This window comes from Plectropomus leopardus, chromosome 19 (genome assembly GCF_026936395.1).
Source record: "Plectropomus leopardus strain MGB_pleo_1.0 chromosome 19, ASM2693639v1, whole genome shotgun sequence".
Taxonomy (NCBI): domain Eukaryota; kingdom Metazoa; phylum Chordata; class Actinopteri; order Perciformes; family Serranidae; genus Plectropomus; species Plectropomus leopardus.
The window spans coordinates 25,838,191-25,866,066 of record NC_142194.1 but is presented as its reverse complement, the minus strand read 5'-3'; the positions used below and the strand labels follow the sequence as shown (position 1 = coordinate 25,866,066).

The 27,876-nt window shown below is 40.8% G+C and overlaps 1 protein-coding gene across 11 annotated transcripts in view; it reads left to right on the top strand.

The window, feature by feature from the left end:
• The window catches only part of myocd (myocardin), a 173,889-nt gene that overhangs the window by 114,723 nt on the left and 31,290 nt on the right, over positions 1-27,876 (top strand). For 2 of the 11 annotated variants that reach the window (XM_042508011.2, XM_042508009.2), the window contains exon 1: positions 24,932-25,377. The exons of 8 other annotated variants lie outside the window; for them this stretch is intronic. In XM_042508011.2, the coding sequence (XP_042363945.2) occupies positions 25,323-25,377 (55 nt within the window). In that variant the 5' untranslated portion in view covers positions 24,932-25,322. Of the gene's footprint in view, positions 1-24,930; positions 25,378-27,876 lie in introns of those variants that run through there. One more of the 11 variants, XM_042508004.2, reaches the window with a different exon arrangement.

Sequence of the window (27,876 nt, the reverse complement as noted above, 5' to 3'; positions counted from 1 at the left end):
TAAAGTGGAGAAAGTAAAACACTTGATTGAGGTGAGAGAAAGATTGTTGATGAAAAGAAGGGAACACTTGGTGCCCCATAGCTTAGTGTTTGGGATGCATGCCATATGCCTGTCACGTCCCTGGTTCAATCCTGGCTCTGTACTGCATGTCCTGCCCCTCCCTTTCTTCCCATGTTTCCAGTTGTTCTCTCATACTGTCACTGTCTAATAACAACAAAAGGCCAAGAACAATCTGACATCACTGAAAAGATTTTACAGATGCCGAATCTACACTGCCTGTTCAAGGCGGGACTATCACGCCATCATACCACCTTGCCATTCTGTATATGATGTCCAGCGCGGAAAGAAGGGACAGAGTGGTCTCTCCTCTGAGCCAGGACAGAAGGTAAAAACAGTGCCACATTGGCGTTTGTGTAACACATAAAGCCAGAAAGACATGACCATGGGCGGCACGAGTATGACGTTTTGACGATATGTTTATATTGGTTTATAAGGTCACACACGCACACACACACACACACACACGTGTAAGGGTAATTCAAACAAGAAGAACAGTGGCTGTAAATGTTTGCAAACTGGGAAAACAGTAATATTCGGGAGCTCCTTTCCCTCCAAGCAGAGGGTGTCAGTCACAAATGATTGCATCTTCTGGAGCCACAAAGACTTCATGCAACTTTTTTTTGCAGTGGTAGTACTCCCCAACACCTGGAATCACACTGTAATGTGTAACATAGGCAAGATTCCCCTTTGAAGGAGGCATAAATTACTCCTTTTCAGATCAGTATATTTATTTTCGGTTCATACAAAAAAATGTGTAAATGATTCAGTGGTCAAAAAACACATTAATTCTCTCATACTGTCTGCCTAATTAACTTGTACTGACCTTCTGTCTGAAAGGTTTCATTTTAGTGCCTCTCTCCTTAACTCTTTGAAACCTGAGAAAACTGGTTTGATTTTAGCCAAAAGTAGAGAAAGAAGGCAATGAGCAATGAAAGGAGAAATGACCCAAAAATTAACAAGACATAAGTAAAAAGTACAAGGAAATTACCCAAAAATTATATTTAATAACAATAATAACTAGTAGTTAGCAAAATAAAGATTAAAAAGAAATGCTACATAAAATGAAGTAAATATGAAATAAAATGATAAATATAGTTTTTCCCTAGCATTTTTCTTGTTTCCCTATTCATTTTTTGCTGGCTTTTTGAAAGATTTATTTATTTATTTAAATGTAAAAGGCAGTAAATTGAAAAACAAATAAGTAAATGACATGGAAAGCATGCTTAAAAATTATAGTGATTCTGGAACATAATCTTAAATATATAATCTTGAAATAATAGTTTTTAGTAGCTTTTGTCTTTTTTCCTAGACTTTTTCCCTAGCTATTTAAAAAGTATTTAAAAAAATCTCCATAAGCCCATTTATTACGTTAATCACGTTGTTACATTGCTTATTACTAACGCTATGTGAGCTGGATTTAGCGCTGTGGCGTAGGTTACTTTTAAACTTTACAAAACGTGTCATAATGACAAACGCTAACAATTGACAGGGTCATACTCATGTAGGAACATATGACTTTTTAATATGTTTTTGGGTCATTTTTGCTTGTTGCTTTCCTATTCCCTTGTTTTTGAAAGAAGTGCCACCAATTTGCTTAGGGTTAAAAGGTTTAAATACTTGTAAAAGGCATCTGAAAGCAACAAGAGAAAAGTGATGTCACTCCATGTTTCAAAAGATTAGGATCTGCCTCCTGAAAAGCCTAGTCTACTCTGATTGGTCAGTGTTCCTGGTCTTTCGAATCTGCTCTGCCGGCATCATTAGCAGTAAGGAAATCACTGTGTATTACGAGGTCAGCCATTGTGAGGAAATGGCAATGGTGTACAGCGAGGTAGATTCAGGACGTACTCCATGCATGGGATGGCCAGTCGTAGGAGGCACGGTGGCACTGCAGGATGTCATTTGGAGCTGCAAGCCTGATCTTGCAACTATTTTCGGATAAATGCAGCAGGAAACTATGATGGTCTTTTCTCACATTGTGTGTAATGTAGACACACACATACAGTATATTTTGTGCAATATGTCACCACTGAGAGTTCGGCAAACTTAAAATAAGCTAGGTTGCACAGCGTGTAATTTGACCACGTCTACACAAAGGTCACAGTTTCATTCCCGGGATGCTTTTTCTGCCCCGTTGTCAATTGTGACACCTTAGTTCAGGCTATCTAGTGATAACAGAGTACTGATCCAATACCAGTGCTGCATTTTTACTATGGCCTATTTTCCTGATTGAAAGTGGAATCACTTCTGTTTGAGGTAACATGAGGCCAGGCATTGCTGTGGCACCAAAGACTGACTCGGAGGCCCAGCATGACTTTATGAATGTAACTGATGGCTTTTCACACCTTCACCTGGCAAATTGCTGCATAGTGTGAGCATAATTTTTGGATTGTCGACAGTTTTTAGATGTGGACACTCGGATGCTGATCCAACAAGAACTTTGTTTAAAGCATACTGATGCCCTTACACAGTGTCCTCTTAGTCTGACTCACTGCATAAAGGGCACTCTGCATCCAGCACAGACTCTGAAAGTTGGCTCAGAATTTACCACATGATGTATCTTTAAGGTTGTTAATTTGCCTTATGCGGAGCCTACACTGTAGCTTACATGTGGCCTACATATTTACAAACATTTATACTTGTGAGGTGGTTTGTCTGCATCGCTCTGCAGTTACATAACCAAGATGCTGGTTGACAGTGAGGTTTCTGTTTTACTTTCTTGAGTTTCTGTGAAGTCCCTGAAGGCCCTGAAGATCAACTAATTCAACTACCATATATAAAACACACATAAAACATTTAACAAAAACAACACCAACAACAACAAAAGTACAAATATTGGCTTTGTTGTATCTCACAACATTCACAAACAAAACAATTGTCTTTTGTTAAAAACACATTTTCCCCACATATGTAGCATGCTAAATTTATTAACATAGACATTTTACATTGCATAAAGTATCCAAGAGGACTTTTCTCTCCTCATGAAGATGAGAACATTAATAACACTGACATAAGTACAATATTCTGCTCCATTATAACTCACAAGTTTCACAGATGAAAAACAAATGTCTTACTAAACATGACCCCACAAACATAACAAGCTAATTTTATTATATAAGCCTATGATATTTTACATTGTACTGGTTATAAAGTAAACATTTAACTAAAGTACAAAATTTGGTTCCATTATAAGTCCAAGTCGAAACAATTGTCTTATACTAGACCTGTATTCCACACATATACAACGTGCTAACGTTATTAGCATAAGCCAGTAGTCTTGCAAAAATTAGCCTAGCAGTTATTGCACTTTTGCTTTAAGGCAGGATAAATCACACAAAATAATTTTGAAACTATTTTGTGAGAGTTGCATTGTCTTAGCAATTTATTGTTTATGTGTGAATTAAAAGTAAAGCTTTACTTTCAATGGAAATGGTTTTTAGTTTAGAAAAGTACACAAGAGGTCTGCATTGTCTTCACATGTGTCAATCAGTCAATCAATTAAACTTTATTTGTTTAGCACTTTTCATACATACAGACTGTAACACAAAGTGCTTTATACAGTAAAACCAGAATCCCCAGCAACACACACACACACACACACACACACACACACACACACACGCACACACACACGAATAAAAACAAGACTTTGTGATTCAGTAAAGCACTAAAAGATACAAGTACTTATTAAAACCAAACGTATAAATAGAAAGATAAAAATGAATAAATAAGTGAATGAAAATAAATAAACAAATAGATAAATAAAATGATAATGGCAATAATAAAAGATAAATAAATAAAATACACAAACTGTAAATAAGAGGTAAATGACAAGATAACAGCACAAAGTTAAATAATAAATAAGTATGTTCAAAATAATAAAATGATACATGAAGCAGTAAAACTGTGAAACAGACCAAAATGTATAAATAAATAGTCTATATATATATATATATATATATATATATATATATAAGTTTAATTAAAAGCCAAACTTAAAAGGTAGGTGTTGAGTTTGCTTTTACAAAATATCAACCCCCTTTCTCTGTACATGAAGCACCTAAAGTAGGCAAGGAGCATCTACCGTCCTGTCTCCCGTCCTGGTATGTGGCCAGTGGCCGATGTGATCTCTGACCTACAGAGACTGAGCCAACAGCCGACCTCTCTAGAGAATTTCAGCCAGCCATCCCCACAGGCCATGAGTGTTCCCGTCTTTGACAGGCAGGAATGATAAGAGTCGCCGGGCAGCACGTTCTCAATCACCATGCAGCCAAATCCTGCAGTACAGTACAAGGTCACACTCGAAAACGTCTCTCTCTCGCCAGATTCTGTCTGCTTATTTCTCCCAGTAGACTCTTGACATCTCACGTAAATGTCCGGCATTCCCTGCAGGTAAGCTTTGAAGCTTTTTACAACATAGTGACATCAGGAATAATATTTCTGTCTTTTTTTTCTTTTCTGTAAAACAAAAAAAGACCAAAAAATGGATTTTCCCATACAAGTGAAAAGGTGAAAACACTCAGCAGGAATACTGTTATCTGTTTCACTAATGGCCTGATTAGTGAAAAGGACACACTGACAGAGATAACACCAGCGACCTGCCTGTCTGCATTCACTTTCCCCAATTTGCCGTCTTCCGCCTCCTCGTCTAACATGCCAGCTGCTGTCTGCTTCTGAGAGTTGTTTATCTGACAAATTGCGCCCTCGGACATGTTGAGGAGCCCAAACATTTCCGAGCTGTCCGTCAAGCTGATGAACAGTTGAGGGGAGCGGTGGACAGTTTGCAGGCTTGTGTGAAGTATGCAGAGAGTGAAAGTGTCAGCGCAGTGCTGAGGTGTCTCCCATCACACGCAAATACAGAGTACAGCTGACAGGGATCTGTGTGTGTGTGTATACATACTGTATGAGGAGGTGTGTGAGTTTAATCCAGGCATCTGTTTCTGCCAAACAGAGGCTCTGCAGACAACCGTCACCTCCACTGCTGTTATCAGAGGACTATTTCTGTCTCAGCGCCCTCAGTTTGTGTTGACTCAGTGTTTATATTGTTGTTTATATTTAACATGACACAACTGACATTGGGTTAGTTATATGATCAAATCCATTTACATTTTCTAAAACATACCATAGTTATGTTCTACCTGTTTTAGTGTTATTGGAATAAATCTTGTAAATAACATAGGCAACTATGCACGACAGTTCCCTCTGGACCTCAGAAATACTAGTCTGACAAGGTCCACTTCCTAGCTTTTGTCATGGAGCTTTCAATCATTTCTCACAGTCGTCATCAGCACATGGAGCTTACATGTCATGAAGATGTCTCATTTGTCATCATGTTAATCAAGTATGGACCTCTGGTGGTTATAACTCACATAACTTCCAGCCCAGACGCTAGTATAACTGTTAGCATTGTATGTTTGTGGATACCATGGATATGCTACTTGTAAGTTTCGTACGTGACGTAGTCTAGATTATATATGAGCTGAGTTTCTCATCAAGAGGAGGAGGGGATAGTGGATGGCATGACACTACGTGAGATGGCTACCAAGCAGTAGACAGTAAATCTGATCACTGTTTGAGACCAACAAAGGCAGGGAGTTTTTAACGAGAGTTCAGGAGATTTGCAGCCGGTTTTGTTGCGACCAAAGCTGGTATTTTTCCAGTAAGGGTTCAAGACATTTCCAGCCATGTTTGTAGTGACAAATGTGGGTGTTTTTTTATGAGAGCTCAGGACATCAGGCGTGTTTGTAGTGACGGAAGCAGATTTTTTTTCCACAACAAAAGTGGGTTTTTATCAGTGAGAGTTCAAGACATTTCCAGCAGGGTTTGTAGAGACTAGGGTGAGAATTCTTTAATAAGGTTGTGAGATTTCCAGGTGGTTTTGTAGCGACCACAGTGGGTATTGTTTAACAAGAGTTCAGGAATATTTCTAGCCATTTTTGTAGCTACAAAGTGGGTACTTTTAGGGCATTTCCACGTGTTTGTAGCCACAAAAGTGGGCATTCTTTATTGAGCGTTCAGGGCATAATTAGAAGTGTTTGTAGAAAACAAAGAGGGAGGTTTTTTTTAATGAGAGCTCAGGACTTTCAAGCAATGTCTATAGTGACCTAAGGGGGTTTATTTTAACAAGAGTTCGGGATATTTCCTGCCATATTTGTAGCGACAAAAGCAGGCTTTGGGTTTTTTTAAGAGTTGAGGACATTTCCAGGCGTGTTTGTAGAGACCAAAGACGAATCAGCCTCTGATTCAGCATCATTCCTCTGCAGCTGAGGACACTGTCAAGCTGTCTTTAGCTGTCTTTTCTACCATTTACTCTCCCTCCCTCCCCCTGTCTCCCCTTCGTACTCCCAGCTCGTGTGGAGCCTGTGAGTCGTTCAGTCTGTGATCATGGCGCTGGTCCACGACTCAGCGGACAGGCAGCCAGTGACATCATCCTTCACTGTGGATATGTGTGTGTGTGTGTGTGTGTGTGTGTGTGTGTGTGTGTGTGTGTGTGTGTGTGTGTGTGTGTGTATGTGTGTGTGTGTGTGTGTGTGCAGGGGGGTAGAAAGTGACACCTCTGGTCACTGTGACACACTATCTGTCTCACCCACCAAGCTCACACTCTGAGTCACATCTAATTGTGGTTATGAGAGCGCGTTGCATTGCTAATCCAAAGACCTGTGCCCTTCATTATAGGCCTAGGTGTCTTTGTTGTTGTTGGTGACTCCTACAGTCACTCTGCTAAGGACAGACAGAGGCTAATGATTATGTTGTTGTTATAACAATGGTAGCCTGATGATTTAAAGGAAAAAGACATTTCAAAAGCAGACTATTCTGATTCTTGTCATTTGGAGTATTTCATTCTGTACTCGAACATGCATGAACAAAAGCAAATAAGCGAGCCAACCCTCTCATCTCTAATCTGTGTGACATTTAATATCATTTGTAACGGAACTACTGTCACTTCAACACAGTAAATCCATAAACGGTGATCTGAGCAAGGGCTGTGGACACTGTGACCGTACACAGGGTGATTATAGCAGGATATAGGAGCATTTTGTGTTTCAAAGCTGTCTGCAGTGCAATGAAATAAAGCTCAGATGGGTGTAAAACCTCAAACAAACTTAAGCCGCCAGCCAGGAAGTGCCATTAATAAAAAATAAAGTCTCAGATCTTACTTGTGTCTGTGGGTTACCTGTAAAAGAAATTGATCACACTACCCAGTTAACATAGGCTCTGTTTTAATCCAGAGTATAAAAGTTGATTTTTGAAGTTGGAAACAGTATTTTGAAAAAAAAAAACAAAAACAAAAACTAAATCTTAGCTCAAGGCCCTGTCACTGACTTTCACCTGCATTCTGAGATCTTCTTTGGTGGATGGAGTCATTTTAGTTGTCATTATATGGAAATTCAGACACAGGATATAGTGATGCATTGATCTGATCTGCTGGTTCACGATTGGCTTCAGCGCTGACCTTAGATCAGGTATCGACAGTCAAGTTGCCACAAGAATATGTTGGCATTGTACATTTCTGCAAACCACAAATATGTTATATTTGTACATTTAATAGGTATCATATCAATTTGTCTAAAGTTACATAGTGTATGAGTCAAGTTTGTCATTCAGAGGAGGAGGGGTCAGTGGATGGTGAGATGATGCAAGTCATCTGTGACTTTCCAGTAGTTTTTTAGCCCACAAAAGTGGGTGTCTTAAGGTTTTTCTATGTGTAGTGCAACAAAAAGGGGTTGTTATTTTGCAGAACCATTTCGGTGTTTTCTGCCGGGACTGTGCCCCCAAACCTGGCTATTTTAAGCCATAACATAATCTTTTCAAAAAAACGGGAGGTTTAGTGCCCAAACCTTAATACATGCCAACCACATGTTTATTGCAACATTAAAAAACATAAAGTTTTAACATAATGGCTACATAATAATGTAAAAATGTAACATATTCATAGTTCGGTTAGTATTGGTCAAAGGTGACATACTCTCATAAACTCACTAAATCAATCATTATTAAATGCATGCATTCAGCAATTGTGATATTATTATTTTTTAATTTCAATCATACCCCATTTTATTAGTGAGGTCATTTTGAAACATTAGACACACAAAACAGATTTTATAAAAAGTGTAAAACAGCTCAACAAAGACTCATTATCTCTACATCCTATAGATTAGAATTGATGAAGTTAGAGTCTAGAGTTACAACAAGAATGATCCCAATGAGGCGACTTCATGGCTTTTTGGGTTGAAGGCATCCAACCCCCTGAATGACCATTTGTATGTCAATTACTCACCATGTGTCATATTAAATTTGTGTTGTACTGAGCATGCGACTGGATAAATGAGACTTGGATTATAGTGCACGAGTTGTGTTTGTAAATAGATTAGATAGATAGCTTTGTTATAGGTTTGTCTGCATTGTTAAACGCAAACCCCTTTTCCTTCAATTAATCAAAAATGCTTGCCTTTTTTGGATTCTTCATTCACTGTGGAGGCACAGGAGGGTGAGTAATTGACATACTAATCATTTGGGGGTGAATTATTCCTCTAAGGCACCAACCATGAACCCAACCTTGAGTTTTATTAGAAACTGGAGATTTACAGTCGGTGCTCATTCATACATGTCAGAGTCAGTAGCAGGAGAGAGACAAATGATTGCAACACTGTGGTAACAGGTGAGGTTGTAGAAGGTGTTTATACTGTATATCTAAAATTAACATCAAGTGACAACCAAACTGTCTCAGTTGCACCTGAGCAAACTCCAGGTGCGGCTGAAAGCTCTGAAAAAAGTTAGCAGACTTTGACATTTTCAGTCAAAATTCTCTTTCATTTTGGTTTGTCTCTGGCCCTCAGTGTAGACTGCCCACCCTACTCCAAGTCCAGGCTGCCTCCAGGGCATGAAAATTGCCATAACCAATGAGGTAAAGGCAGTAGTTTTCCACAGTTCACAATCCTGTTAGTTGAGTCAACACCATCAGCTTCGCTTTATCCTATTACTCTCAATCACGACAGTTCTACAAGTTTCCAAACCCACCGAGTCTGGAAGAGGTGTGCTGGGGTTCACACACTCACACACACACACACACACACACACACACACACACACAGACCACATAGATAGGAAAAACGACAGCAAGAAACACACACACACACGCACACAACCCCTTTCAGAACCCTAGAACAACATTTGATCATGACCCACTGAGCGTCCCTGGGGTGTTAAAAGCAAGCAGGACCATGTAGCTATTGGTGCCCCTTTGTTGTTTCAGCTTTCAGAATCGGGAGAGGAAGAAAGAAAGGTTTGTCCGACCAAATTACCTATCGCAGGAAAAATAATAAAAAAGGCAACGTACCGAATCAATGGGTCGGCGTGACGATAGCGCTAGTTCTTACTGACAAGCCGCATAAGTCAGGCCTCTCAACATCCCGCAGAGTGGAGATAGCACATGTAGCTGTGTGTTTGGTTTGAACGCGGAATGGCAGAAAATGTCACCCCTGATGAATGCTCTGTGGCGCTGATAAGACGTACTCCCCTCCGGCCGAGCGTGCAAACACATAGGACACACGTGCACGCATGAGCAGATAAACACACACATACACACAGAGAGACATAGGCCTATAAATAAGTCTTTGGTCCTGTGGGGTCAAGTGGAGTCCAGCCCAGCAGATACCAGCCCTGTACCCAGGGATCAGTCTGTGGCCCGTGGCAACCCCTGTGTCTGCTCTCTGTCTGTCAGCCCACTCAGACACTGTACCCAGATCAGATTACACACAAGCTGAGCCTCGATGAAACTGTTTTCTGTAAGAACAAAAATCTGATCTGGTGTCAGCGTCTGGAGCGGCATGCTGTACTCTGAAACAGACGTCAGCGGGGGGAGGAGGGGTTGCGGGGAGGGTCATACCAACAAAAACATGGCTCTGGTCGGCCTTCATTGAGAGAAAGAATGTGCTGGCTGACAGACCATTTCAGCTAGGCCATTTGGAAGTGCTAGACCAACTCGGGAGATCCAGATAGCTAAATATTTGCACTATTGGGTTTTTTCTTTATGTTCTCTATTAGTTCTGTAAAGATGCTGTGGTGGACCTGTATCACTGAGACTCCCTGCTAAAGTCATGTGATGGGGATGCAGGTCTAGTGTTAGACTGTTTGAACCCCTCACTCCCTTTTATTTGCAAGCTTATGGAGTAGTCCCTACATATATGTTATTTCCAATATAGGTTAGGCTTAGCAGAAGGGCAAGTAATTTATATATCAGTGGCGATGTACATGTTCTCTGACAGTTTGGCATCCTTTTCAGTTGTTCCTTATGAGGAGCAGGCGTCTGCGGGTGAATGTGTTCAACTTGAGAAAATGCACTGGCCCCAGCTTCCTTTTTTAGAGCGCTCCACCTTTTTTGTGTGGCCGCTCCCAGTGCTTCAAGTTGAAAATCTCTGAACTTTTTGAGAAAGGCGCAGCGATGTCACCACCGCTCTTTTAGCAAGACTGTTGTCACAACAAAGACAGAGAAAAAACATCTGTGGGAGCAGATCAGCTGGTGGACGCTGGATATTGCTGGTGTTTGTCTTGCTTTTATCACTAAGTGGGTTTCCATTACATATTTGTGAAAAAGTTAAACAATATTTTTGAAATATTACACAGTTACGCGATGACTGCATCGGGAAAGAGGTGTCTATAAATCAGTGGATAGAGCATTATATCATTTTGAGCATCATAACCCCTGCAAAATGGTTCATTTCACTATGAGGATTTAATCAGTTTGGTCATAATAAGTCATTTTATACCCATTTAAGTTAACAGAGTGCTAACCAGGAGTAGCTGGCTCAGCTGGTGGAAGTCTCTTGTGCGTTTGCTTGATGCATCCAATGATACGTAAGCAGCACTGGTAATTTGGATAATTTCATTCTGCAGAAACAGAGCTTTTTTGGCTTCATGGGCCACTGAGCAACTTTCATAGGAATGAACAAGGGTCCTGCCATGAAGCCTGTATCCAGGCCTCTTTATACATCCATGCTTACTGCCTGTTTTGATTATTTGTTTTTCTCTTTCTTATTTATTAAGAAATTCATGATACCCCGTGGTTCTCTCTTTTTCCACTTTCCCCCTTTTCAGCGCTGTCACAGTGCTACTAAGGCTAGGTTGGTGACCAGTGAAAGAGCAATGCACATCAAGATGACTAGCTAAACGTTAGAGGCAACATCAGAGAGATTCAGTCCTACATTTTTGAATGTCGGTTAGACAGACTCAGATGAAGAGTCTGTTGTTCGGCAACTAGTAGACATAACACAGTATTAAGAGAAGTTACCATCTTCTATTTGTTTATGTTGGCGTGTTAGCTTATAGGCTGTGGTGATGAAACATACAATAATATCTGCTACGATTACGGTTTTTGTGGATAGCGTAAGGAAGCTCCTCCTAATAGTAACTCTGCTCTCTTCTCTGATGAGTCTGCTCTGTGCTTTTTTGCTGGTATTGTGTCGAAGTCTGTTTCCCCGTTGATATGCATATCCTGTATAAAAAAGTGATTGGCTTCGGAATAAGAAACATACCTTATCTAGCTTTCCTACTGTATGTTTAAATCTCAGATTTAAGGGAAGTACAAAGATGTGGCCCCCTTCAGTTTAGGATGTGAAAACACCTCACAAGTGGCAAACTTTGCATGGATATAGGTCAGTTAACCTTATGAGCAAACCTGAGCTAACCTGAGTTAACCTGAGCAAATTTGTTAAAATTTCTTTCATAAAAATTGGGATAATGCACTCAACAACTCGTCAAGACATAGCCCAAAAGTTATCAAGAAACTGGTAAAAAGGAACAAAAAAAAAGGAGTTCAGTGAAAAAATACAGAAAATTCCTGGTTGTGTAGTGGTATAAGAAATATAGCTGATCTGGTCAAAATATTTAAATCTTTTGGAGAACTCAGTTCACAGTTCACCCTGAACAATAGATCAGATTTCTGGAGATATTTACAAATAAGGAGCAGTTTGGGCAATGTTGTTAACCAGTTGCCTGGGGAGGATAATATGCTACAGCAATACTTTAAACTACCTAAAAACAATCACTCAGACTCCACGTTTTATAAGATAACTGCTAATGCAATATCTGGAAACTGCGAGGACCTCAGACTTATCTGGCAGAGGGATTTAAATATAAGCATTGATAAGGATTCCTGGACAAGGATAATCACCAGTGCAAGGCTGGTCTACAAGAGAAGCACGGGGAAAATTTTTACACTATAAGATACTTCATGGATATTACTTTACACCTGTTCGTCTTCATAAAATGGGTTTCTTTGAAAATAATCGATGCTGGAAATGTAGAAGGCAGGAAGGCACCTTTATCCATGCAATGTGGGACTGCCCTTTAGTTCTGCCCTTCTGGCAAGAGAGATAATAAAAACAATACAAGAATGGCTAGGTACACCTGTTCCTGAATTGGTTCAACTTTCCTTTTGGGAGACAAGTTGTGTTTACCTAACATCTCAGCCCTCACAGGTTTTATGATGACCTTCACAAGGATTAATACTGTGCTGATGAACTTTTGATTCACTAATGTTTTGAATATTGTAGAGATGATGCTGTACTTTTGTTAAGTCTGTGCTTTTTTTTCCTTTTAAAATTGTTTTCTCTTTTCTATCTGTCTCAATGTTGTTGAAATGGAAAAACTTCCAAAAAAAAAACTTTCATAAAAAACAATGTAATTAAAAAAATTAAAACGCATATATGTATATACATTTTTACTGTAACACACTTTAAAATCTAAAATTACAATGATTAAAAATTTAGTTTAATGGATATTTAACCCACCCACCCCCCCCCCCTTTTTAAAAACAATAATTGATTATCAGGTCATTTTCTTGTCACCTTTCTAATTCTAGTTGCTCATTCTCTTTGCCCCCCTGTTTTTGAAAGAAATGAGACCAATATGCTCAGGTTTCACATAGTTAAAAAGCTTGTGAAAGGCAACTGAACACAGCACAAGAAAACTGGCTGTGATCCAGGTTTCAAAGGGTTAAATCAAGGTCAGACATTTAAGGCACATAAACAGAAGGAACCCACATTAATGAGTAGAGGGGGACTTTTTAATGAAAAATACACTTACAGGATGGCGCATGCCCGTAACTGACGGTGACTTTGAGTCCCATGACAATAACCAAATATTATAATGGATAAAGAGCTGATGAGGAAATCCTGATCCTGGTGAGGAAAAGAGCTGTGAATCATGTTTAGTTTTATTGCAGGAAAGTTTAAGTTGCTGTAACAAAGCCAGACTGGTGGCTTGCCACAGTTTGATCCAAACTGTTTGCCCTGGAATCATTTTAACTAATATTGAGTGACTCTGTTTCATTTTTACTAATTGATTTCTGTTTATAACGCAGTCGAGCATGACGAGCATTTGTCTGGCATGGAAGGTTGTTCCTCTTGATGTGCCTTTCATCTGGCCTGTTAGTCACGGACACACACATTAACAACAACAAAGTAGACTTTGAGTTATTAAATTTCTGATAGTGAAGTTTTGGGAATACCACATAAAGCCAGCCCATAGCCCTTGGTAATAGGCAGGAGTTAGAGTTAAGCTGTTCTGATGCAGGCCCGTCTCTGCGCTGAAGCCTCACAGACGCCCCCCACTCCCCACCCTCCACCCTGCGCTGCTGTGGCCGTCTGCCAGCGCTTGCAGACTACAGCGGAGGCAAAGTCAATTGCCGAAATCTAAACAAGAAGAAAAACACAAAACAGTACCTCCCTCTGTGTTTTGGGGTTTTACAAGATGTGGAGACAATCTGTGTCCCTCGTGCTCTGCCATTCAGAAAGGTTGTAGCGCCGCCGTCTCTCAAACACACTGACATTTCCAGTCTGGCGGCAGACGCGCGGCGCTTAGACCCGCAGAGGGCCAAGGAGAGAAAGCAGAGTGGAAGTGACCGAGCCACAGACCAGATAAAGACGGAGACAGGAGTGGAGCTTGTTGGCTGGGGCTCGTCTTTCTGTCACTTCTGGTTTGGATTGGGCTCGCTCCCCCTGGAGCTTCTCCGTTATAAAGCACAGCTCAGACACAGAGGGGGAACGCTGAACCTGACTCCACGTCTGGCTCCATCCGTGTCTCTCTTTCCCACCCTCCTTCACCTCCTCTGCTTCTCGCACAGTATATGTCTGCCTCCTCCACCTTGTGTCGTGAGAAACCCCGCAGTTTTCTGATAAGACTGATTGGATGCTGATAAAAGAGCGAATCACTCTTGAGTCTCTCTGTTGACTAATCCAACTTCCATCATCTAACCTCGTATCACCCCGTTGACTTCCTACATTTTTTACAGTGGAGCTAAATGATAAATGATAGCTTACAAAAACATAACTTCAAGTTCACTTTAATATTGATGGAAAATACATAAAGGAAACAGGCTGCATGATGAATTGAAATTCTCAGACAAATTGAAGTCAAATGGCAATTGAGTGTCACTAAGCCCTGCCCCCCTTAGTTGCTGTTGCCATGTCTGTCCAGCTCCCTGTCCTGTCATGGCACGCATTGAGTTTACAGTAATAATGGTGGAATATTTATCAACAGGATTTCTGAACTGCTGTTTTGTCATTTCACATGAAGTCAAAGCTTTATGATTTCAAGCTTGTGACTATCCAATTTGCTGCTTGATGTGATAGTTAACAGCAGATTTTATAAGCTTTAGCTAACTAGCTAATTGAGCTAATAGTGGCTCCATTTGTTGGTTGAAATAGCTGTTGCCAACTGACTATAATATTTCCAAGTGACTCGTTTTAAAACAAAAGTTTAAATATGCTTTAAATCGTACTAAAAGACTTAAGCTGAAGCTACATGTCTCCCAGGCCAAACGTTAGCATCTTCTCTAGACATCATAAATGTGATAGGGAAAAAAAGTTAAATCAGACGGTTATTCTAATAAGAAACCGTTTCAGCTCAGCTTGGCTTTGTGTCATTCAGTGTCCTCAGTCTAAAATTGTAGGTTTTACGTAGGTTGCAGCGCTACAGACAAAGCTCTTAATGGCTTCTTTTTCCTCTGCAGCAGTTTGTCACTCATTGCATGTATAATTGATTTGTTGATCTGTTCCTGATCAGATCACATCAGTGGAAGACAGGAGCAGTCAGTAAGTGAAAGTAGATTTTTAGACTCAGCAAAATGAACTGTTAAGTTTTAATTTCAATGCATCATTTATGCCCCATATGCTCTATAAATAATCCAACTGTATATATATTTCAACAACACTCCTAATGAGCACTCCAGCTCCAAAAATCTATATGTTGCAGCAGATGTGTTAGTTTTGGCCTGCTACAAATAAATGAATTTGAAGGAATGCCTGAAGCTAGTTAGATGAACATGCTATTTTTTACATCTTTTGCTCCACCAGAAAAACACAGTTTTATCTGCTCACACTATCTCACTTACTCTCACTATCTATCTCACACTTTCGCTGCTGTGGTTTTGTTTTCAGTTACAAAGCTATTATTGCTTAATTATTGTTGGGGGAGTTGTTTAATTTAATTCAGTTTAGCGTCACTAAGCAGCATTCTCCAGGGCTAAAGAATGAAGCCATAATGGAAGTGCCAAAAACTGCAGTTCCTGCAGTGTCCACTTGAAGCTGGTTCTAAAAGCATGTTGTTCATTTACTGAACACAAAGCAACTCGGTTGAATGTCATCTCAAGTTTGTATTTGGTCAAAAAAAAAAAAAAAGCTTTTGATCAATGTAAGGCTACCATTATAACATAACACTTTGCTCCCCCATTGCATCCCTGTGTGTACTGCAGTTCACGTAAAGCTAGCATAGGATCAGTTAACTACGCTAAATAACAGCTGGAAATAATAATATATAACCAGTTGATGCTTCACTTCATTGGAGTGCTGAAAAAAGCTGAGGCTAGCTCATCTCTGATCTGCGCGCACTTTCTCAGTGACAAGTGATGGGCATCAGTTTTTAGCTTCATGTCACTGGCTTTCACTGAAAATAAATCATAACCTGTGGCTGTGTTGCTAGTAGTACTCACTCATCTGCAGCTCTGCCCACCCATCCAAATATAGTCACTTTTGGCTCCTAAAAACAATATGGTGATGGCCAAAATGCAGAGTTCGAGGTTTCAAAACTCACAAACCAATGGGTTGATGTCACAGTGACAATGTACATTATTTTATACAGCCTGCGGTCCTCACTGCTAGACTCTTTCTCCAGCCTCCTGACTGAATATTTGAACGTCAGTGTTTACCTGAGAGTCACCTAGCACAGGGACAATGAGCAGAGGAGAGCTGCGACCTGAGACACAGCAGTAAGACAACGCTCAGTCTGACAGGACACAGCTGCTGCTGCTGCTGCTGCTGCCAGGGCCACAGAGGCCACTCTGTCTGCCCCTTTACAAACACAGTGCCCCCCAGACCCCCCACCCATATCCTCTGCACTCCTGACAGTCTCACCTCTTGTCGTCAAACAAAGTCTTTACCCACGCTCTATCAACCCTCTATCGCCCATAGACCTCCTCTAATGCAACCCTCTTGTCTCATCCCCTACAAGCTCCCAAGTTCATCCTTTACTTTTACACTGTCTATCCTAATCTTCCCCCTGGAAAAAGCAAAACAAAAAACAGAACAAATCACCAAAAACACAATCATCATCATCTTTAACCCTTTCCCTTCTATCAGTAAAAGACAAGCACCCCACAGAGTTCTGAAACCATTGCTGGTAATAAAACGTAGGGAACCGTGGTAGACTGTGGGGCCATTAACATGGCGACGGGTCTTGCATGCAACATAAACTTTTGTCGCTTTTTCATTCACACAAAAATAGAATTTTGAGGGGTCTGACAACACAAATTTTTGAAACAGGTTCCAGGGTGTAATTTTTTGAAAACACCACTCCTTCTGTCACCGTGTTAACTTGCAGTGCGCGGATCCTGTGAGAACAGTAACGGCACGGCAGCACTTCGCACATGCACATAACATTTCAGGCTAATAGCCGAGTGTGAGTAGGAGGACAATAATGGCTGACTGCAGAACTGCGTTTGTGCCGATGACTCTGCTGAGTTTATCAATGTTGTTGGTTCTCATTTGTGCGTCCGCCATCCTCTTATTTATTTATACTCACTGCTCTGTAGAAGAACACCTTTATGCACAGGCACGTGGTGTTCTTTTCTATGGTGTGTCATTACAAAGTTACACCACCAACTTCTGGCCTGGCATGCAAACGACAGCATTTTTGGGTTTTTTTGCGAATCAGTGTACATGAGAATTGTTCTCACAATGTTATCATGTGAACACTGATTTTTTAAAAAAAAAAAATGCAGTAGGGCCATGCTCATCTAAACGTGGCCTGTATCAAGTGACTTCAGTGTGGAATGAGTTGCATGTATACAGAAAATATCACTATAATACAAAACTGACGTTATAGTCAATTGAAAAATAGTTTTTCTATTTTATAAAGAGAAGCATGGCAGAATTTTGTTCAGTGCATCAAATTTAATTCTCACCTTTTTTGTGAGCCCAAGCACATGTCTTTTAAATGAAAACTTGTCATCTAGCTAGGGGCCAAGATATTTGAAGTGTGTAACATGTACAATTTGGGTCCCATTCAGGGAACAAATTGAGAAGACTTCTTGATCACTTCCTAAACCCTGTAAAAAAAAATACAAATTTAGTTTTAGACTAATTTAAAACCAGTTGAAAGTTTGTTTTTTTTTAAGAATTTCTGCACACAGTCAAATGCACATAGGAGTTCAGATACAGCTTCCTTCAGAGATGGTACACAAGCATAAAGAACTGTATCATCTGCATAAAAATGTGCTTTGCAGTTTTCTACTGAGGCACAGATATCACTTATATAGTGAACAACGATCGGCCTAAAATTTAACCCTGTGGCACAAATGCAATTAACCTGAGGTTTGGGGGCATATGGTTAAAGGTAGTTCTCACTTTGCCTAGTTGCCTAGCTCCTACTTGGCTCTGTCTGGTGTGAGGGACTGTCTGTCTCCTCCAGTGATGGAAGTGAGCAGGAAGGATGGGAAGACAAGCAGCCTGAAGATAGAGATGAAGGCAGTATAACAGCTGATTACATGTTCTACAGGGCTGCTCCCATAGTGTCCAGCACACGTTCCATTCATACCATACTGGACAGTGCATTCTGCTACACTTCCTCCTGTGACGCTCTCTCGGACAGATGACAGAGGGACAGCTGGATTTCCTGGATGGCATCTGAGCAGAGATATTTAAAGCATTTCAGATACGTGACAGCTGCTATCAGCAGCTAAATACCACTGATTCATCTTTTATTGGAACTGAGGACAAGAAGACGTAATGATGATCTTTTTAGAAATTCCAGACACATCTTATAAGTGTTTGTAAATCACTGAATTTAGACCTCATTTTTATGGTATTTTGTGCAGTTTGTGCATTTCAACTGGTCACATCTGCTTTATCTAAAACACAAGAAATCACATTAAACACTAACAGTCATTTTTGATCTAGATGTCTGTGCAGTCGGCCAATAAACACGCTGTGCTCACTTGTGGCATCATGGAATGTGTGTTTTTAACATGATGTATGCAAAGGCATATGACTTACTGCATAAGAGGAGCGCACATTTTGCAATATGCATGACAAAAGAGCCAAAGCGTGACACGCTGCTGCAGGCTTGTTGTATATAATGTGCAAAATGTGCACTCGAATCTGTCTAATTGGTATGCAAGTGTGATCTCCCTCCTCGCTCTTTTTCTTTTCATATCACACACTCGAACACACACACATGTACGGCTCCAGACAGTTCAGATGCGACTTGTCACATCCGTTGACATAGGGCCCAATTAAAGGGGAGGATTAAGCCAGGGCTGGGTGACCTCTTCAGGAATCTCTCTGAGACACTGTGTGTACACTGTCAAACCCTCTGACAGACCTTCCCTTTAAGCACTTTCACCTGCTAATTAAGACGCAGCACTGATGTGTGTGCGCATGAACATCTGTGTAATTTGTGTGTGTGTGTTCATTCACCGCGCATACAAGACAAATGTACCCGAGAATGTCAGCGATAGATTTGCAGCCTGAGAAGTCTCTATGTAAATATTTGACTTGAGCATTGTATGGGTTTTTGGAGCTCACTCCGGCACACGTCAGCACACGGGCTACAGCAAACAGATAGGCTGTGTCGTTTATTACATTAAATGATTATATGTTTTGGTGTGTGTGCATCACGCTGCTGTGTGTGTAGAGGCTTCTCGGCAACAAAAGCCGAGCAGTGTTTATGGTGTGAAGAGATTAAAATGGATAGCGGCGAGGCAGAAGCAGTGAGCTGTTGCTGGACAAAGCTCTCAATGACTGATTAGTGCTGTGTCACTGCAGCTTTACACAATGTGGAGAAAAGGCCCGTGGTAATCACACTCTTCTTTTTTGGTATTCTTTTTATTTACGGTAGCAAACTGTATAGTGGGATGGGAAATTAGTGGATATTTTAAGAGAATAAGAACTTTGGGACAGAGTCAAGCCGGAGATGGGCATAAAGGGAAGGAAGGCATTGAGTATAAATGGAGGAAAGCATGATGCGAGGACAGAGGGGGAAGGCTGCAAAATAATCCCATTCTTAAAACGAACAAAATATATTGTGCAATCTAGAGAAATCTGCCAGCATGGAACACAAAAATGTTATTAGAGTAATCAAAAATTACTTGATAATATTTTCTCGACATTAGCATAGAAATCAGTCCACTGTCTGGCCTCTAAAGTAGTATTAAATATTTGATATAAACCATGAAAACTGTATGGGAAAGGGTCTCAAAACAAAACATGGATTGTTCTACTTCTTTATATGTGACAGTGAAAAGCCTCAGCAGGAGGATGTAACACAAACAGATATCATGCCCCTTTGAGCAGATATTAGTCATAATGAACTGAACCCTGGTCTCTGAAAACATTCCCTTACATACATCTTCAACAGAGCCTCGAAAAAAAGGCTCACTCAACTTCTTTCAAGAATTTTATAGAAAAAGCATAGTTTTTCTTAACACTCAAAAAGCCATCTGCCGTCAGTTCAACTAGAGGTTAAGTCTGAATATAAAATTCTTTCTAAGATATTCACTTTGCATGCAAGTTTGTATCTTTGTTCAGGTCAGCCAAAGAGAATAACTGTGTCATTTTGTATCACTTCGTGTTGCCTAGTTTTAAGATGGAGCTTATTCTCAAAATTAACAAAGTAACCCAGCTTTTCTTTAAAGAAACAGGTTAACACATAGCTGCTAGGAATGGGTTAACAGGCTGATTAAAATTAGATAAAATCATATATAACATTCATAACATGTGTGCATAGTGTTGAGCAAGTGCCAGAAAGACATAAGCCTAGCTTAGCATAAATACTGGAAGCAGGTGGGAAACAAGCAAGCCTCGCTCCCACTAAAGTTTAAAAATGTGCCAATGAGCACCTCAAAATTTACTCAACTCATGTTACGTTGAATTCAGGACAAAATATTTGCTTTTCACACACTAGTGAATTGAGAAAACGCAAAACATTTATCCAGATTTATCCAGATGTATGCACAGTAATTCCTAAACATATTGCTAAAACCTTCTGCATAAACTGTGCAGGTGTGCTACATGTACGTGCATGAGATTGTTTCTGCGGAAGTATTTTACAAAGTAATGTAAATTATACTTCTAGAATTGTGTGGGAGTTTGTAAACAGCTGTTGTGATATGGTCTTATTGTTGTTGATCTTTGCCGTCGTTGTGTTCTTCAATCACTGGAACATTTTATGCCCAATATTCAACTTCACACGGAATGAGTAATTGATGTACAAAGTCATTTGGAGGTATTTAGGAGTATTTCTTCACTACTGTGATTTGGAGTGCAATCTAGTGGGCCTTAGAGGTACTTTCAATTGGTTAGATTAAAAATACTTTTTTCTATGTATTTATGAATCTAAATGTGCTCAAGACTTCAAAAAAAAAACAAAAAAAAACGGTAAGACTTGATGTTTCCCATTGCTTCCATTCTTTATGTTAAGCTAAGCTTAGTCCTGGCTGTGGCTTCATACAGACATGACAGTGGGGGAAGTCTAAATATCTAATTTACACAAATAAGCTTATTTCCCCAAATGTTGAACCATTCTTTTCACAAATATGAAAAGCTCAACAACAATGTAACAATGTATTCCATTTTTCAGACCTGTTTGAAAGAGATGAAAGAGCTTGAATTAGGTTACACAATAGGTTAAAGAATATAATAGCAAAGATGGAAAATGTAATCTTGTGACTTTCTTAAATTACCCTGGTACAGTGCATGTAGGGACAGGAAGTCAGATGGGTACAGAGACAGGTTTAGCCTCCCCACATTCTCAGCTGTAACCACTGAACCTTTTAATCTGGCTTTAGTGAGACAGTAGCCTCCTGGAACAACAGCCATCACAGACTTTGACACCTGCTGTGCAACCAAAATGAGGACACATAAATGACTTAACATTCTTCCTGGGTTGGATTTTGATTCTGCGTTTCTAGCGTGCAAAGGTTCAAGCATTGTGTCACATTCCATGATATGGCCAAATCAATCCTCTGAATAAACAACTGCAGAGAAAGCCCGATGTGTCCAGCTGACGTGTTGTGTTGATGGACATTTTGGAGGCTCTGCAATGTATAAGAGCTGCAGTTGGCTAACGCTGACCCCGAGGAGAGCGGGCACAAAGCTTAGTTCAACTGTGACAAATGTCTGCCTGGTATGTGGGAGCTGGAGGAAGGGATGCCTTCCTGAATACAGGCTGGAAAAGAAGATAAACCTCCTGCTTCTCAGCTGCTGGCTGACTGACTGTGCTCAACTGATCACTTATTGTAGTGTACATCAATAAATCAGAGTGTACACAGACCAGTATGGACCCCAAAAAAGCCTCCCTGTATACTTTATTTCAACTGAGTCAACAATAACAGAAGCACACTTTGTGACCTAGTGCACACATTCCATTAAACCCATTATAATGAGTACATTTTTTGAATCTCATATTAAGGGATATGAGACTGGATGAAAGCTACAACTTCAAATCAGAGATTAACAAACTTTCTTTATTACCGCTCATTCTTAACATTTGTGTTGCCAAAGCATAAAGAGAGAGAAAACGGTAGATAAAGAAGCACAAAAGCAATGTTTGTTATATTACAAAACTGTTTATGTGAGAAAGAAAATCATAAGCAAGTGTCAGCAACTTAATCAGTTTTATTGCATTGTTTTCCCCTGAACCTTCCTACCTGCCCGCGGGCGACACAGCGTGATGCCAGGTTCACACTGGACACGGAACCGCCGCGAAGCATGGCAGTTTTCGACAGAGCAATGGTCACTTCCTCTCAGTGCCAGTGTTGATCTGCAGTGATAGTTTCAGCATCTGGTCTATTTTAGCTGCGAGCCATGAGCAAATCTAGCAGGAAAACACATTGAAACACCGTTACAAATGATATAAGGACTATATTAGATATGATAAAAATGATTTTGATAAATGTCAAAGTATGCATCCAGTGCTTTCAAATTTTTGTTAGTTGCATCTAAACAAAAAAGACAAGCAGACACACACAGACAGAGACACACATGCAGTCAGGATCAGAACCCTGGAAAAGAGCAGAGGAGCAGAACTGCCTGCTGGCCGACACCAAGAAGCATGCTTCTGGTGTGAATGGCCAGGCGACTGCTGACTGGCGGCTATGCAACAATTGACATATCAGGGTAGTTCCACGTCCAGTGTGACACAGCAACACAATGTGGTGATCTGTTTTGAGTAAAACTTTTTTTGCACGCTCCATTTCTGTTTTATTCCTGGAGCTTGTGTTGAAGGTGTTGCAATAAACAAGAAACAGCTGATTACAAAAGTTGAAATTCGGATTTACTGCCTTATTTCATTCCAAGAAACTATGGGGCCATTTGCACTGCAACAGTTCTTGCATGAAACGTTAAACTTTTGTTGCAGTTTGGTCTCTTGGTCCCACAATAATGGCATTTTGGGGGCCTGAAAACGCAAACTTTTTAAATCGGGCTCCAGAGTGTAATGTTTTGAAAACACCACCCCTTCTGTTGCCGTGTAAACTGGCAATGTGCAGATCCTTTAGAATGGTGACTTCACAGCCGCGCTTGCATGCTGTTCCTCTATGATGTGTCATTACAAAGTTACACCACCAACTACTGGCCTAACATGCATACTACAGTGTTTTTGATTGTTTTTGTGGATCAGTGTACACCAGGATCGTTTTCGCATTGTTATCATATGAACATGGATTTTTTTTAAGAAGTCCCGTTCTTAGTAGGGCAGTTCTTATCTGGCCTAAATGAGTTGGCATCTGGCTGAAGGGAGAGTGCCAAATAGCTGAAAGTTTGTGTTGTATTGTGTATTGTGTTGGATGCTCGGCAGAGCTAGCACGCTATCTTGTTTTTCAAAGTGAAGATGGTGGTATGATATAGTATGGTAGTTACAACACTGATATCTATAAGTTACTTGCAATAGTATTATTGTGAATAAGAATAATAAGGAAGTACGTATTCACCCATCTTTTCATTGGTTACTCTGAGACCACAGCTGATAGGTAAGTGGTTTGTTTACATAACGTGATGGAGGTCCACATTTAAGACAAAGGGAGCGTCCAATGTAATGTGATACGAAACACTTTGCTTGCAGCTGAAAACAGTGAATGTGGCATAGTTTAGATTACATGTATACGAGCTGAGTTTGTCATTAGGGGGAAGGGCTAAGGTTGAATATTGTGAGACTGGGATATTTTTATCCCAGATTATGGTGACAGCAGTGGGTATTTCAAACTAAAACATGATGTTTTTGCATTCCAACTCTCAACACAAGCTGTTTACCTGCCATTCAAACATGATTGGTCAATACTGCTCAGACAACAAAAGGAAACCAGAACACCACTGATACCAAAATTCTGCATACCTTATCGAGATTAGTACAACTGTAGCAGATCCATGTTTTGCAAAAAAAAAAAAGATACAATGCCAACATTTATGCAAGGGATTGGGTCTACCACCGAAGGTTGTGGCCTGAAAACCAGACAATAGGCAGGTTTCCATTACAGATTTGTGCGAAACTTAAGAGATATTTTCAAAATATCAATAAAACACAATTAAGAGATGACTGCATTTCCATTTCGTGATGTTATGTAACTTTTCTTGTGATGTTAAGCGACATCTCCTCTCACGATAACAATCCAAGAAGTATAGTGATGGATGTTCAAAACATTATCAGGTTTACTTCTATTGCAGCCACACACTAGCCGTCAGTATTTCCAATCAAAGGTGACGTAGGCGTGTTTTGGAGCCATAATAGAAAGGCAAGCCCCTTATACATGGGAGCAGCCACATATGGGGGGTTTCTGGGAGGTGATAGTCCATGATTTCACAGAGGTATTGTGGATTCAAAACTTACAGATGACTCGTCCCACTTTTGAAGAGTTGATGTGATGCAATAACACCTCTTGTAGTGCCTGTTGCATCACACCCAAGGGAGCCAGTTCCTACCCACAAGCACATAGCCATAGAATCATGTAACCTATAAAAGCAAAAATGTGTTTTCATTGCAGTTTTTATATATATTTATATATATATATATATATATACACACACATACATATATATATTCTTAGCTTTAATTGTTATTATAACTGTATTACAAATAAAGTAAAAACAGTCAGATGTAGGCTGACATTATATTTTTCAGCTGCTGTCAAAAGGGAAGAACTGGAACTTGTTGCATCCCTGCCTTTCCCACTTTCTCCCTCCTGGCTGTACTGCTGCTCCACTATCAGCATCTGTCTCTATCTTGATCTTCCCCTCCCTCTCTCCTCTCTAATGACAGTCAGCGGGGCTGATAGGCAGATATATTTACACTGGTGGCAAGGGAGGAAGAAGTCATCAGCCGAGCCCCGTCCAGCCTCCGGGCTGAGGCAGGCGGGGCTTAGAGGAAACCCTGGCTGGGTAGCCCCTCCCCGAGTGGGGCATATCTCTGCGCTGTCCCTGGCCCTGCTCAGAGTTCTCAACTAGATGGGACCAAAGCTTAACTGGCCCGCAGATCCACACATCAGCCCCCGGGGGAGAGAGAGAGCAGAGACGAGGAGGCAGGAAGGGAAAGCAGCTCACAGAGAGCAGAGAGCTGCTTGTGTGCACGCCAGCTGAGAGAGATACACTTTTCCTGTAGAGCTGTTAATGAGGCAGGCACTCCACCTCATCTCAGTCTGGCGTCCAGAGGTGGCCAGGGGGGGACGAAGTGTGTGACTTTATTTTGCAACTTTTGAACACTGGAACTGTACTGTGAGCATTATGACTCTTCTGGGCTCTGAGCACTCCATACTGATACGAAGCAAGTTTAGATCAGGTAAGTCCAACGAGGACTGACATGTGACTTCTCTGTATGTGTGCATGCACTGTTGAGTTTATCAGGGAACACATGCTGTGTACAGCTGTGTTTATTCCACAGAGCCTTGCAAACAGTGTGTCTGTCAACACTTGGCATTTATAGGCAATCCTGTGTACAAAATGTCATTCATCTGTCTTGGATGAGTTGTGATGACACTCCCAATGTGCTCTTCAGTGACACCAGCAAATTGACAGGTGTGTGTAATGTACTGCGTGCATGAGGAATACCAAAGGGCGGCCAGTGTAAGTCAAAAATCTTCCCGAGCCCTGAGGACAAGCCCTGACACTCTGTGATGGAGTTACGGCTGGTCTTTGATGTCCGTCCGCCTCCTCGTAAAAAACATGTCATGTGAGGGCAATTCCTCGGGCAGGTTATAGTGCACTTGTTGCGTGCCAGTCGCGACCTGCTGAAGGAGAAGCCAGCGAGGCGTTCTCACTCCGTGGCTCTGTGCACGCTGATAAAGGGAGATTAGACACTGGAGAGGGGTCAGAGGTTATCTTAATATGGCTGAATTGGAAGCTGATGGTGCTTGTGTATGTGTGTGGGTGTGTGTACCTGGGCATATCAAAGAGGGAGGAAGGGCACGGACTACAGCGCTGATTTAAACTCCCCTTAACGCACAGCAGCTGTTGGAGCTTTGTATCCATCTATCTGCTTCACACACACATAGAGCATACTTTCTGTGAGGCTGAGCATGTGTGTTTGCACTGCACTACTACAGTGTGTGCAGTCTGACCAACACTGCCACCTCCCTGAGGAGAGTGTAACTGATGGTGGCAACAACAGAACTCAAATCCGGCTCTATGCACTGGAGAGCTGGATATAAATGAGTGTCTCTGCTGTGAATGTACAATCTGGAGGATTCAGTCCTTACTTGCAGTTTGCCTGTGAGCTGTAATTGCCTCCCAGAATTGGGTAAATTATGCTTTTCCTCTGAGCTGTTTAGAGCACATCAGCAGGGTGGGAAATGACCCCCTGTGCTCGGGGGAACATGACAGGGAGGATGGCTCAAAAGCAGCCTGGTTGCTGGAATAAAATGTTGGCATTGTACATTTCTGCAAAACATGGATATGTTACATTTACAGTTTCATACATATAACGTACTTCAGATTACAAATATGAGCTAAGATTTTAATCAGGAGGAGGAGGTGATGGTGGATGTTGAGGCGGCTACCAAGTGACAGACAGCAGCACGCCGCTGTTCAAGCCCAGGGAATTGTTTAATGATAGTTATTCCTGCCATTTTTGTTGCGGCAAAAGCAGGTATTTTAAACCAAAACATGTTTTTTCACCTTAACCAAGCATTTTTTTGTGGTTAATCTAACCACACATTAACTACAGCATTTAAAATGTAAATTGAAATCTAAAGTTTCAACATATTCGCTAAATATGAAATGTACAAAATGTAACATATCCTTGGTTTACAGTAATGTGTAATGTTTATTCTGGATATTGGGTTGGCTCAGGATCTGTGTTGAACATACAAACATGTTCTAGTTGGCTAATATGGCACAGATGTAGAGATACTGTCTGTACTACGATAAAGGTCATCTTCCTACGAGTCTGCTTGATGCTGCACGTGGGGGGATTAATGTTGGGTTATACAAGGTACAGCTGACATGACTGGTTGGGTGAATTTATGTTTGCATGAGTGAAATGTGCGTAAGAGGAGTAAAACTGTCCGTAAATCTCTCTGTGATAACTGCTGATGACAGGGGGAGTCTTAGACGATCTGGTTGTTCAGGATTTACAGTTTTCTGTGAGCTGCAGCAGCTCCAGTTACATTCAGCGCCCTGTGAAAACCAGCATTTGTTGCTCTTTTGCACCACGCTTTAACTACATTATCAAAGCCATGGGAACTGCCGCTGCATGGTCCAAGCTAAAGGGAAAGATAAAGATCTCACTTAAGTGCTCCCTGTGGACCACCAAATGTTTTGTGAAAGTGTATTAGTGACTAGTTCTCATGCCGATTTGATTAACAGCTCAAAGGGCTGTGGCCCGTGCCCTCAGGCTCACTGGTATTGCATAATAGTATAACAGAGGCGTCAAATAAGAGTTAAATCAATGGTACAAGGTGTCAAGCACATGCTGAACTGTAAATCTGCACCACACACACTTACTTCCCCAAACACCTGTTTTATATCAGCTGCCACACCCAGACAGAGGATGTAGAACATAATGATGCTGGAAGTTTTTACCTGACTTACTGAGAAGATCTGACTACTAAATGGCAATATTCCCCTTATGTTATAGCCTGCATATTGATTGCCAATTTAGCTGTAACTTTATAGACAAAATTATACCACAGTTTGGTAAATATAATATACATAAATCATTCTATCAGTAATGATCTGTGAATACTCTATTCACATGTAACACAGCAATCGATGCACTTCATCTTTCTGACCCACTGTGGGCCCTGTCATTGAACTAAGTTGTTGTTTGCAAGGCTAATGC